The following is a 14092-nucleotide window of genomic DNA, read 5'->3' as shown; positions in this document are numbered from 1 at the left end:
ACTATTTCATGATTCAAAAAATAAACTAAAGTGTGACATGAGATACTTTGATTTTTTGGCGGTACAAAGTTCGCCGGGTAAGCTAGTTTCTTAATGAAATAGTAGGATGATAACAAACAACACAGGCTTGCGAATAAAAATAATGATAATTTAATACAACAAAACTTGATTAAAATCAGTTTGGGATTCAATTTTTGAAATCATAATTGTGATAAAATTCAATTTTAAACCCATAATAAACGTCAAGTGAAATAATATTAATATTATGCTATCAGTATTGTTCATTAAAATATCATCTATAGTAGATCAACAGCTTAAAATTAATTAGTATTGAATTAGTATTGACAATATACACTTTATAATATTATATAATTTCAAGTATATTTACAATTGCAGTACAATAGAACGCTTAAAGAAATACATTATATTTCGTTTTTCGTGTTTAATTTTCTCAAAAATATTGTTTCAGTGAGAAAAACATTATAAGTCTTGATTGAATTACGGAGAACAGAATTATGCACTGTATTTTTAGAGTGCAATTCAATTGAAATGTAACTTCTGAAGGCGATTAAGAATGAGAAACAATATCAATTGTAAAACAAATTACACTAATTAGGTTATTAAATTTAATTACTAATCTAACAGCCTGTTAAATAACTTACAACACTGATGAAGAAGTCTAAACAAGAATAAATAGTAACGAAAACACACATTGATGGACAAAAAGTTTGAAATCGAAAATGAAACTCAAGATATGGAAGAATAATAGAACATAATTTAGAAAAACAATCTAAGGGTTACATTTTTGAGCATAGTTCACTCCTAAGAAGGCAATAGATGTCTGCGCTGAGAAAATATATTGAGAAACGGGAATTTTTTACAGTAATAGCATTCTGATGTTTATGAATACAACTCATAGATATTTATATTATTACTTCAATAAAATACTGTACAGCTTAATTTATATTAAGAATTGAACTACGTTTCATCCCTCCATAGTGTCCTGTGAACAAAATAAGAAGGATATTAATAGCTGGAACAAGATTATTGAACATAGTTAGTGATGATATAGTGATGTTTTAGACCCATAAGAATAACACGATCCCTCTCCATGGCAACTGTTTGTTTAGAGTCCAAAGTGGGGTCGTAGCAACGTCTTGTGTCAAACTTACATCGACTACAGGTGTATCCTATATCAAAATACTGAAAATTTATGATTTAAGTGCGTAAAACTTGAAAACAGTATTCTCAACTCCTAGAAATTAATTATTTCATAGATATACTCGTAAATGTAAGGTGATGTTTTAGACCAATAAGAATAACACGAACTCTCTCGATAGCAACGGTTTTGTCATTACTTACAACTCCTATAGTAGACATTATAATGGAAGTAATGTTGTAAGAAAGTCCATTATTTTGAAACAGATATTCGCTATTAGGAGGTATTCGTTATTGGGAAGTTGTGTCGAAAATATTGCACCCAATCTTCAAGATCTAATATTATTGCAGGTGGTATATAATAATAGTACAATAGTTTATGCAACAGTTTTATTTTTAGTCGAGCACGAGTTAAATGTAACAAGCGCAGCGAAACAGCACGTGTCTGAAGCACTGGGACATTATTTGCGTTCACTAGCTGATATGGGAAAGTAAACTCGACTTTCAAAGTCACCCAAATAACTCAAATGTTGAAAAAACTTGACCAATGTAAACGCAGCTATACTTCTCGATAGCATATATTTTTTTAGGTTTATCAACTTGCTTACAATGTGAGTTTGACCTTTTAATTCCAAAAAAATAATTCTTTCTAAAACAAGTGATAGCCACCTATTAAATATAGGCAAACCTATAAACAAATCAGCAAATTAAAATGTACAACAGTCTTCTTTAGCTGTTAAAGAGCTGCCAATAACGAAGTTTAAGAGAATGGTGAAGAAAATTGATAGAAAGGGCATACTTCTCAATGAATGAGTTCTTTGAGTGTTCCATAAGAATACTGCTCTTCCTATTGTATCAGTCTAGACAGTGTTATGTTATTCTGTTAATTCCTGTTGGAGTTGTGTTCTATATGTTAAATTGTGTATTTTGTGTTACGCATCATGTGGGCTACACTGTATTTTTATGTTTAAGGTGCGTACAGACTTATGCGCTGCGCCGCAAACAAACGGAAAGCGAGCTTTGACATACAACGCTCCGAGTGTTTAAATTGTCAACTACAATGAGTACAACTTTAATTTGTGAAAAAAGAGTACTGATAAAGTAGGCCAATGTAAAATGTCTAAACATACTCATTATTGGTCTAATCTCGTTTCTTTGTTATTGTAATTCGAAATTAATTCAATGTTATTCATTTGTTTATTCAACAATGATAAAAACACACAACATAAAATGATTAGAAATGAAAAAAACATACTCATAGCCCTTAGAATTTCATTCCCGAATTTCGATTGAAAAGTACTCCAAAAAAGGTATGTTTTGTCAACACTTTCAAACACAGATATTTTTGGTCGCAAAAATTACAAGACAGTCATTTTTTGAGTAAATACAGTTTTAATTAATATTTGAATACCGATTTCAACTATAGCTTAGGAATTAACTTATGATTAGTTCTCAGTGCTATAATAATTACTAATTATAACAAGACTGGTTATCTTGTTAGCTACGGTACTGAATGTTCGTGGGTATGAAATCAACAATAATACAAGCGCGCGATCATCTTGCGAAACTCTCACGTTCCGTTCATGATCGACGCGTGTTCGTGGCGCATAAATCTGTACGCATCTTTATATGACGAGATTACACATTTTCTAGAATGTTGTAGCAAATTATGAATGTTGAAGGCCTACCTGTTGCAGGGGTGGAGGGCGGGGCTAGTGGTCGGGCGGCGAGGGGAGGGGCTTGAGCTCCTTTATCTGCTTGATGAGGTAGGCCTTCTCGTCGTTGAACTGCTCGTCCTCGGACCGGTCCGTGTGGAACTTGGTCAGGAACTCGACCAGCTTGTCCTGGTTGCGCAGCAGGATCTCCAGAATAGGCTTCGGTTTGTTCGGGTTCGCCACGAACACCTGGACAACAATTATATAATTATCAAGCATTATGTACTCAATGTAATGGATAAATAAATGAGATTATTGATTATACTTAATAATATTTTAAAGGAAAGAATTCGCTTATACAAGTAGGGGATAGGATGACGCATGTGATACATGAATGACGCATCATCACGGCTCAACAACTCAACTGATTAACTTGAAATTTTGCATAAATATTCTTAATTTAACGAGGATGGTTATAGAATTATAAATAAATAGAACTATTGCTCACAGTGTGAGCAATCCGTATTTTGGTTTGCATTGGTTCAAATTGAAACAATTCTAAATATACTTTCAAGATTTACTAATTTTCCTGCAAACGTTCAAAATGAGAATTCTCGGCAGATTGCTTCCATTTCTCAAGCCCTCTGAACACAGGGACAATGATATTGTAACCTATGTATCAATGTATAAATAAATAAATAGTGACGTCCACTAGACCTCGCCATTGGTGGCGGCTACTGAATTCAGTTTATTGTCCATGTGAGACGGGGCTCTGACAATGCTATTGTCCTGTTCAATGACCATTTTTACGAACTATGTATAAACTCATTTTGCGAACGCAATAATCAATCAGTATGTCCAGAGATTGTCAGTTTGGTGTAAGGGTAAGCATTCCTGACCGGCAATTAGGAGGTACTGGGTTCGGTTGTACAGTAGCGCTCATCGAATTTCCATCTACCTGTTTACCCTGTTGTCAATATTTGCAGTAGCAGAAGTCTTCGGGGTGATTTACAGCATTTAATTGGGATTTTCGTTTAATAATAATATTCATTCATTAGCATTTGAACAAATGCAACTTACAATTTATTTTCATCAAATAAAATAATTAATTTACTAACCTTAAATACATGGAAGGCTTCGAATTGTATATTTCTCGACTTCTCTTTCAACATATTCATCATCAGTTTCAGATTGTCGGGATTCGAGATGTAACGAGTCATTACCTATAACAAAAACTACATTCATCAATTCAAACACAAACAATTACATTGATTTTGTATGATACGATGAATTCTGACTTGGATTATGATTAATAATATATCGGAGTTTAATAGTATGATATTGAGAGGGTATTATTATAGTTTTTGGGTGTCTCATATATTCTTTTTCAGGTTATTGAACTGATTAGATAGAAGAAACTGAACTGAGATTGAATTTGATTTTTACTGTGAATTTTTAAATCATGCCTTGATTTAATTTGTTAACTTGCTGCATAGTTGTAAAAATTAAAGCAATTTTCGGGCATTTTCCGAGTATCAGTTTCAATTCCATGTTTAGAGAGCTACTATATTTGGAACTGTACGATTGACCTTTTTGAAGCTTTGGCTGTTCCACTGAAAGTGCATTCTAAAGCTGTGTACACATATTCGCGCTTCCAACCCGCACCGAGCACGCTCCTCCCTCGTACCGTCCTCGTACCGCCCTCGTACCACCATCGAACCACAGTCGCTCCGCCCACGCACCCATCATGAACGTTACGGAAGATGTTAGATCTTCTCGCGTTCCCCGGTCGAACCACTCTTGCTCGCCGGTCGATCATCAATCGCTCTGCTGGAGTGACGTTCGGTTGCGGAGCAGAGCGAAAGTCTGTACGCACCTTAATATTATTGTAGTAGCCCTTCAAGTAAAATTGAATACTTCTCAGCTATACATCAGCAGAATGATTGGTTCTCATCTCATCATGGTTGAAATTCAACAGGTTTTTGTGCGATTGGGCAATTTGAAATTACTATAATATTGTTTCGAGTTATGGCAGATTTTGAACAGACTCTTCGGAGAGAACACCCAAAATATAACTTTTATTTACACTCTACCAATTACTAAAATATACTATTGTTTTAATATATCAACATGAATTGGCAGAGTGTGAACACATAATTAAAGAAATAGTTTATATATATTTTGGACTCAAAATTGAACAGAAATCATGAAGTAATAAACATAACCTATTTTTGGACAATTTCTATCTAAATTTGGGAAAGGAACAGTTTTGGGCTTTAAGCCTGTTGTTCCTTTCCCAATCATTCATAGTTGACAATGATATTGTATGTATCAATGTATAAATAAATAAATTCATGAGAAAGGACATCCTAAATATATATTTCATTGGCACTCTACCAATTACTGTAATCATCAAAGTTTATTCATCAAAACAATTACAATACAAATTAGAATACTATAACAATTAATACAATTCATCAAAAAGAATTACAATACAAATTAGAATACAATAACAATTAATACAATTGTAACAATTAAGTTTTATGCACTGAATAATTTCTTAATAGGCAAAGATAATTCAATGAGTAAATATACACCCCACTATAAATGATATGTGTTAGGGTTAAAAGTTATTAGTTGCTTGTTGCGTGTTGTAATTACTATTTACATACAAACTTCATCCAGTGTTTTTTTTATATTGAAAATTTATAGTACAAACAAAATGATTGAATTAGTAGATAAATACTAATGTTCTATTAAGGATAGTCCAGGCGCTGGCTTACATTGAGCATACATGAGAGAGGCAGAGAATTTGACTTCGGATTATTGTTAGGGGGTCTTTAGTGTATATGAAACTCGATGTCGTCACGTCCCAGGGTGGTCGACAGCTTGGGGGGGAGGGGGGTAAGTTGTAAAAAACGCGCGTTTATAAAATCGCCTGTCCTGCAGTTACTATTCATAGTACAGCTTTTAATTTTTTCTCAATATTATGTACACATAACTGGCTTTCAATGTGGTCCTATACATTTTTGCGATAACGCATAGTTTTTCCGTAAAAAATAAAATATCTCGAAAAATGTATTTTTCTATTATGGACTTTTTGATATTTCTCGAATATTCAAGTAATTAGCCGACTTAGAGGAAAAGGCTCCCAATAAACGTTGTAGGCCGTTTCTTGCTGAATCTAATGATATATAAAGTTTGAGGGTTACGATCATAGATGCGGCGGTGGGAGGGGGATAAGTAGCACTGTTACGCTGCGGCGCGGTCCTACCACATGATTAATGCGCGTAATGGCCTGTCTATCGCATCGCTCCTACTAGTCTATGCATTCAAATTATGTATTACAGGAACGCTATCTTATGTATTTTCGGTCGCTGAACACGATTTTCTAACTCTCAAGCCTTAATAATTATAATTTCATCATAATATACTAATTATGGTCAAAATTAGAAACTTCATCTCATTCTGCAAGGAAAATAAGAAATGACTGTTTGAAATGAACGAAACTTGGGTTTTCAGAAATATATTGATATAGAATAAAGATAATATTCATTATGTTTATGTTCTATTGTTTTTATCTCAAATAATTTATTGTGTTGCGCTGCAGGCTGAATTATATTATTAATTGCACACTGGCCACGCTTACTTGATATGGGTCAGTTAATTTCCAAGAAATATTTGTGGAATTTCTCAGTTCTTCATGGTGGAAATGGAATTCATCATTCATTCATTATCATATGATTATGTTTAGTATGAAATGTTAATCTCCGTGAATCTTCAGTTTGTCGTGAACTTTTGAGAAATTATATCCAATATAATAATAGATATGTGTCAAATCAAAATGAAATGAAAATTTAATATTCATCCATATATTTCTAACAGTATTATTATAATGATATTTCACTAACTTTGATTGATTCATCCATTATGGTATTCCCGTTATGTAGACTGTTTATGGTAGACTGTTTTTGCCTGTTATTCATTCCCAAACATATTTATATGATTTGTAATTTTATCCACAAATGAATGAATTTATGTATTCCTGCACGTAGCTAACGTATGGATTATTCCTTTATAGATTCTTGCATGTCACATTAATAAATCTCTGGCAAAGATTTAGAAATCAAGTCTCGATGGTTTGGAGAGCATATTATTGGAGTGATTCTTTTACTCTGCTGCTTTTAATATGTTCACTACCTTGTTTGATTTTAGACCATAGACATGAAAAGCTATGTCCACCTGTATCACTCCATCTTTATTGAGAATTTTCATAACTCTTCTCATCACAAAGTTACCATAATCTTGCAGCGTATTGAAGTTTTGAAAAGTGAAGTAGGAGTTGATTTCAGGAGAGCCATGTCATCAATATGCGAATTTGTCAACGATATTTAGGGATTTAGTCAAATCCACACTAGTTCCACTTACAATTTTATGGGCCAAGTGAAATCATTCTCACCACTCATTATTCTTGTTTTACTTCATTAGATGACTTTCTCACAATCTCCAGTGATATCCATAATAATGTCAACATACTTGAACAGAATATCTTTGATGGAAGATTTATTTATACAGTAGCAGCCATTTTAGAAAGCCTTGAAGAACTAGCTATTCCAATCACTCAGTTTTGGATGATCGAATGAGGGTTTGCTCCAAAGCATGATCGGTTGTCACATTTATTAAATTTTCAAGGTTTCATTTGACAGAGAGTCAATGTATTGACTGTATAGATCTAATGTTTCCTTATTGGAAATTATTTCTACTTCTATGGGTATTTTTTCATATTTTCTAGATATAACACAGACTTTCTAACATAGTTTGTGTGATTGAATGAAAAAAGTATGGGATCTTTTCTCGTACAGTTTCTATGTGCAGTACCAGAGTCCTTCCTTATGAGCATGAATACAATTTAAGATAATTTAAGCTATGTTACAATAATCAGTCATAAATTTCAAGTAGTCATTGATTTGATTCTAAAAAAACTCCACAAATAGCTCCTGACTTCTTTCAAATATACTTTGACAATCTCTCATATTTGAACCGTTCATGAGTCCTTGTAGTTGTTTCATTAATTGATTGCTTGCTCTCACACCTTAATTATACTGACTCCCCTCAATAGATTTCCAACAGTATTCTCTCCAAATATTTCAAATTCAACAAAGATATCTCTCATTCCACTTTCATCCAAGTACCACCCCAAGACAATCAGTCAAACTCAGCCAGATGAAAAGTATCTATTCGTAGTTATAAGTTACAGAATCAGTTGATAAAGCTGCGTTTGCACCAAAGTTATTAACAAAATGTTAATAACTTAATCTTTATAGATTCTATTAGATTGAATGTTAATACCTAATCTCTATAGATTTTATTAGATTGAACGGAACTTGGCAAACACATATGTCCATCATATGTATGATAAGTTATGTTCAATCTAATAGAATCTATAAAGATTAAGTATATTAACATCCTTAATACTCTGATGTAAACGCCGCTTTAGAGTTTTATTTCCTTTGTAATCAAATATTTAGTCATATCACATGGGAGTAATTGGCATTATTTGTGCTTCAACTGTAAATTTATATAAATAAAATATTTTACTCCTGTTACACGGTGCTCTATATGGGTAGCCTATATTATTTGTTTAACTTACTCCATTACTTGACTTTCGCAATTCCAACGTGATCATTGAACTAAATCGAATAATTATTCTCTCCTAATGGAATATCAGTTTTTTATCGACTGAGAAACACATTAGGATTCCTAACAGGATGGTTAATCATTACAATGTAATCATAAATAATGATAATGAGATGAAGTTTGTAATTTTGACCATAATTAGTATATTATGATGAGAATTATCAATTATTAGGCTTGAGAGTTGAAAAATCGTGTTCAGCGACCGAAAATACATAAGATAGCGTTCCTGTAATACATAATTTGATTGAATACATAGACTAGTGGGAGCGATGCGATAGACAGGCCATTACGCGCATTAATCATGTGGTAGGACCGCGCCGCAGCGTAACAGTGCTACTTATCCCCCTCCACCGCCGCATCTATGATCGTAACCCTCAAACTTTATATATCATTGGATTCAGCAAGAAACGGCCTACAACGTTTATTGGGAACCTTTTCCTCCTAGTCGGCTAATTACTTGAATATTCGAGAAATATCAAAAGTCCATAATAGAAAAATACATTTTTCGAGATATTTTATTTTTTTACGGAAAAACTATGCGGTTTATCGCAAAAATGTATAGGACCACATTGAAAGCCAGTTATGTGTACATAATATTGAGAAAAAATTAAAAGCTGTACTATGAATAGTAACTGCAGGACAGGCGATTTTATAAACGCGCGTTTTTTACAAATTACCCCCCCTCCCCCCCCCAAGCTGTCGACCACCCTGGGACGTGACGACATCGAGTTTCATATACACTAAAGACCCCCTAACAATAATCCGAAGTCAAATTCTCTGCCTCTCTCATGTATGCTCAATGTAAGCCAGCGCCTGGACTAATAATAATTAGACATTTTTTTAATGAAAAACTAGTAAAGGAAAAGAATGAAGAATAAATAGTTTCAATATTTACAGTCCAACTACATTATCACAATTTTCTACTCCAATATCAACTAACCAGGAAAATAAACTTTTCTTGAACCTGTGTCTATTGAATTCTTCCCTAATGTTACTTGGTATTGAGTTGTAAATTTTTGGTCCCAAATATATGTAGTTTCTTTGCCCAAATGTAGTGTTTATCCTTATACTATTGAATATACTATTGTTTTATATCAACACAAATTGGGGGAGTTTGAATAATTGAAGAGATTATTAGGAAAAGGCATCCAATATAATGTTTTTATTGGCACTACTATCAATTACTATAAGGCTGGCCTCTAACGGTAGGACATGCAGATGAACATGTATGTATACATGGCGTCATACATTGTTGTGTCATCACAGCAAAAGGCTTCGAGAAAACTTTTTCGAGTTTAGGTTTTGTATCTTCGATTTTGTTATTTTTCCTTCGCTGCTCTATTTGAGGTTAGGTTATTTTTGTAACATTATAAACTACAATTTTCCAGTGTTTTATTTCTTATTATTGGTTGTTTATTTTATGTTGGAAGCCTCTCGCTGATAACAAAACCTGCATGATGAACATGTGTATGTGCATGGTAATGCATCTACACACATGTTTATCATGCATGTCATACCGTTAGTGGCCAGCCTAATATCTACTTGAATTGGTGTTCAAGTAGATTCTCGGGAGACGCAAAATATTGTTCCCATTATCACTACCAAAATTGAATACGAAACCAGAGTGAATACGAGATGGAATTGATTGAAATGAATGAATGAATAATGACTAACGGTGAAGTTGTGTATGAATGAATGAATAATGACTTACGGTGAAGTTATGTATGTATGAATGAATGAATGATGACTTACGGTGAAGTTGTGTCTATCTAATAGCAGTTCGCCGAGCAGCTTCAAACTCTGACGCCGGGTGACGTAGTTCTCAGAGTTGAGAAGGCGCTGGTAGTGCGTGAATACCTTATCGTAGTTCAGTTCCAGAAATTCGGCACATAATAGTTTATGACGTGTCAAAAGTTCCTGAAACATAATTCAAAAAAACTCAATAAAAATGTCGATTTTGACAATAGAAATTGTGAGAATTAAAATTCAACATCAATTACTACTGTAGTACTGTATAACGGTGTGAACATACATAAAGCATTCAGTGGTCAGAGTGATCTTAGGAGGAAATAGATTTGAATAATCCTGAATGGATAAGGCCCGGTTGCACAAAAGAATGATTGAAATTTAATCATGATTGAATACCCGAGAACCAATCAGAGAAGTCTTCCTTTCAAAATAGCCTTCTCTGATTGATTCTCATCTCATTTAAACATGGTTGAACAGATTTTTGTGCAATGGGGGACTAAAGGCCGGTTTCCGAGCTCGGGATTTCGCTAAGTTCTAGACTTTGAACAGCTGGAGTCAGAGAATTGGCTTTTCGAAACGGGGCATAGTCACAGTCCACGTTTAAATTAAATTTTGAAAAACTAGAAAACTGAACACAAAATAGAATAGAGAAAATATTGTAGTTTTATTATTTTTAATATTACGGAATGTTTCATTTCGTCATAATTGGAAAACGTTTCCAATTATAGAAATGAGAAAATAAAGATTACCATGAAAACTACGACTACGCCCCGTTTCGAAAAGCCAATTCTCTGACTCAAGCTGTTCAAAGTCTAGAATTCAGCAAAACCCCGAGCTGAATTTATGGGTTACTTGGAGGTAATCCGTGCTTCGCAAGGGTCTATTTTAAAAATTGACAAACTGAAAACTTGACGTAATGAAATCTAGAAGAATTGAAAATAGGCCTATAGGAATCCTTGGTTAAGAATTTATATGCATTATTTCAAGTAAATTAGTTCAGTAGTTCAGACGTGATGATGCGTCAAACATAATTTTCCTATCATTTACATGTGTATAAGCCAGTTCTTTTCTATATCATAGAATAGAACATGATAGATGAATGGATGATATCAGTATCTTTGAATAAGAATACATTTTGAAAGGTTTGAGATATCGAAGTGCGGTTTTTAACACACATTTTCTCTGGAAATCCTGTATCGAAATCATGTATCATATGACAACCTTTCAATTAAAAAAAATGAAGTTGGATTCAAAATGGCGGTTCCAAAATGGCGGAAAAAATTTGGGTGTGACGGGAAACCTGTTTTAATCATTCGAAAAGGATCCCCAATCATACCTATCTTCTAATTTCCCTTTTAAGAGAAATCTTCAGCTGCTTCCATACAGTTGTTGTGTGACAAATAATTGGAAACTTGACAAAATGAAAACTTGATTTAATCAAATCTTGAAGAATCGAAAATAGGTCTATAACCATCCTCGGTTAGGCAAGAATCTATATATAAAATTTCAAGTTAATCAGTCCAGCAGTTTAGACGTGATGATGCGTCAAACATAATTTGACTATACTTTACACGTGTATAATCCAGTTCTTTCCTTTATTATAGTACCTACAGAAGATGATAGATGGATGGATGATCATTGATATTTTACTAAAAGATAGAATAAGTTGAGTAGTTTCCCTTTCAGAGGAAGTTTTGACTACCCACAAAACTCATTTTTCATTTGAAGATATATCGAAAAGGTGGACAGGACCTTATCTTTTTGCTCAGCTTGCCAAAATACCCCTCATTCCAATATTAAAATTTTCGACTGACTGTACAGTGAGTCAATCATTCTATCAGGGCTCGAATAATTTTGAAATGTTAATTAAATAAAAATGGAAGAGAATAATTTCTTTATGTAAATATCAAAACCTTTATTCAAAGACATATTAACTACATGCGTTTTCATAATGCCGATGCATCATTGATGAAACTGTAAACGTTTATTTAGAACTTTGTCTCAAAAAACGGTTTTAGCTGAAAAATCAATAATCCATGTCACGTGAAGTAGTGCAGGCAATATAGACATAAAAAAGGGGGTGTGCTTGCAATTTGTATTGTAGTTCTGATTCTTTAATATATTATTTGGGTACATGAGAGAAGTCCACAAGCAATTTCTTGATGCAAAATTTCCCTGTGTTAGATACAGAGTGATCCAAAAACCTCGTATTTTCGGCTCATTTTCCAGTTTTCAGCTATTTCTGTCAAATCTCGTAATCGTACAGAAAACGTTGCTCTTGCCTATTTTTCAGATTATGAGATTCTGGATAAAATGAGATCATTCGGAACTCTCTATTTCTAATAAGTACTGAGTTATGATTTTTCAAAAATGAGTGAAATTTGAAAAAAATCAATTTTGATGAATTTTAGTTTTTGATCAACAATATCACTTGATTGTTACCATTATTTAGAGGTATAATTCAAAATCCCTCTGGGCGTACTTTTGTGCTCTACAATCTGAGATTAGGAAGAGCGCTCTATCTCATATAGATTTCCAGGTACACCTGACAACATTGCTCCTTGTATTGTGAAAAACACCTAATTTTCAGCTTCAACCATCATCATCAACTACATTGTCCTCACGTTGATATTTTGCACAATGACATAAGTTCATGAGTGAATAAGTTCTATGTGAATCACCCGTTAGATGCACTTTATTTCAGTATTTCCTAGTGGAGAGGCGCGCTTAAGGACACCTCAAGGATCAAAATTTCAAACACTTATAACTTTTGACACAATGCTTATATTTCATCGTACTACACTTCATTCTCCTCGGCTCGTCAAGGCGGTCCAAAATAATGCATCATAAGTCAAATTCGGTCGAAAAATGGAAAATTTATTGTTGAGTGTACTTAAGCCCATATTCCAATACATAAAAAATGGCCAATTTCAATATTCAAAGCTATGTATCTCGGTAACCCCTTATTATAAAAATCATAACTTGATCTTGAAATGTACAATAGAATTTTATCTTTTATCTGCTGTAATAGTACTTTACTTCACAAGTCCGGTAACGGTAGTTTACCGCATAAGTATGATTGTTTCTGCCCGAAACGTATTTGAGGGCAGAATTATCATACGAATGCGGTAAATACATTACCGTACAAGTTACGTACAATATTTTTTGTCATACTTTTCTCAGAAAGAATAATATTGCTGAGAAACAGTAACCATTACCTTACCTGCTGCTGTTCGAGTTACTGCATTCTATAAACATGACCTAGCCCATAGCTCCTAGGTCATAACAGGTCCATCTAGCTCAAATAGAATAATAGTGGCCAATGTTAAAAAATGTCAGATGAGTTCTTATAGCTTGAAACTTATTAGATGAGTTCTAAAAATATTTCAGTTATTCTATTAGTTACTTAGATATTATTAGCTCACTCTCTTCTTCTCACTAAAGTTCTCAACAATAAGACGTTTAAATTATTGTTACCAATATAACAACTGAAGCCTATAACGCTAAGACTATATAGCTATTTGAATCAATTTGAATGTTCCAATTTCGGAACTGGGAAACATACTCGACTGTAAAGAGAACCATATGATCTCTTTACAGTATAGTATGCTGTAATGAGAATCACATGTTTTCTTGTTCTGCAAACAGCTGTTTACCGGTTTGATTTGATGCATGGAAAACAGCTGCAATTGAGTAAGTATGACAAAAACAAGTTTAAAAACAATATGTTCGTAAAGTGAGATTTGATTGTTGAAAAAAATCCTGTAATTGTAGATATTTTTCTCATATTAACGATTTTGACAGTTCTATGAAAGGGAAAAGTGATTCAAGAT

The 14092-nt window shown here is 33.4% G+C and overlaps 1 protein-coding gene across 3 annotated transcripts in view; it reads right to left on the bottom strand.

The window, feature by feature from the left end:
• Nucleotides 1-543: 543 nt before the first annotated feature.
• LOC111047415 (protein Mo25) overlaps nucleotides 544-14092 on the bottom strand; it is a 41428-nt gene continuing 27879 nt past the window's right edge. For all 3 annotated transcript variants that reach the window (XM_039425030.1, XM_039425029.1, XM_039425031.1), the window contains exons 6-9: nucleotides 10263-10427; nucleotides 3932-4036; nucleotides 2847-3062; nucleotides 544-1003 (exon numbers count right to left, since the gene is read on the bottom strand). In XM_039425030.1, the coding sequence (XP_039280964.1) occupies nucleotides 2871-3062; nucleotides 3932-4036; nucleotides 10263-10427 (462 nt within the window). In that variant the 3' untranslated portion in view covers nucleotides 544-1003; nucleotides 2847-2870. The remainder of the gene's footprint in view (nucleotides 1004-2846; nucleotides 3063-3931; nucleotides 4037-10262; nucleotides 10428-14092) is intronic.

Source organism: Nilaparvata lugens, chromosome 3 (genome assembly GCF_014356525.2).
Source record: "Nilaparvata lugens isolate BPH chromosome 3, ASM1435652v1, whole genome shotgun sequence".
NCBI classification, from domain to species: domain Eukaryota; kingdom Metazoa; phylum Arthropoda; class Insecta; order Hemiptera; family Delphacidae; genus Nilaparvata; species Nilaparvata lugens.
The sequence above is the reverse complement of the archived record's forward strand: the minus strand, read 5'-3'. Positions and strand labels throughout refer to the sequence as shown.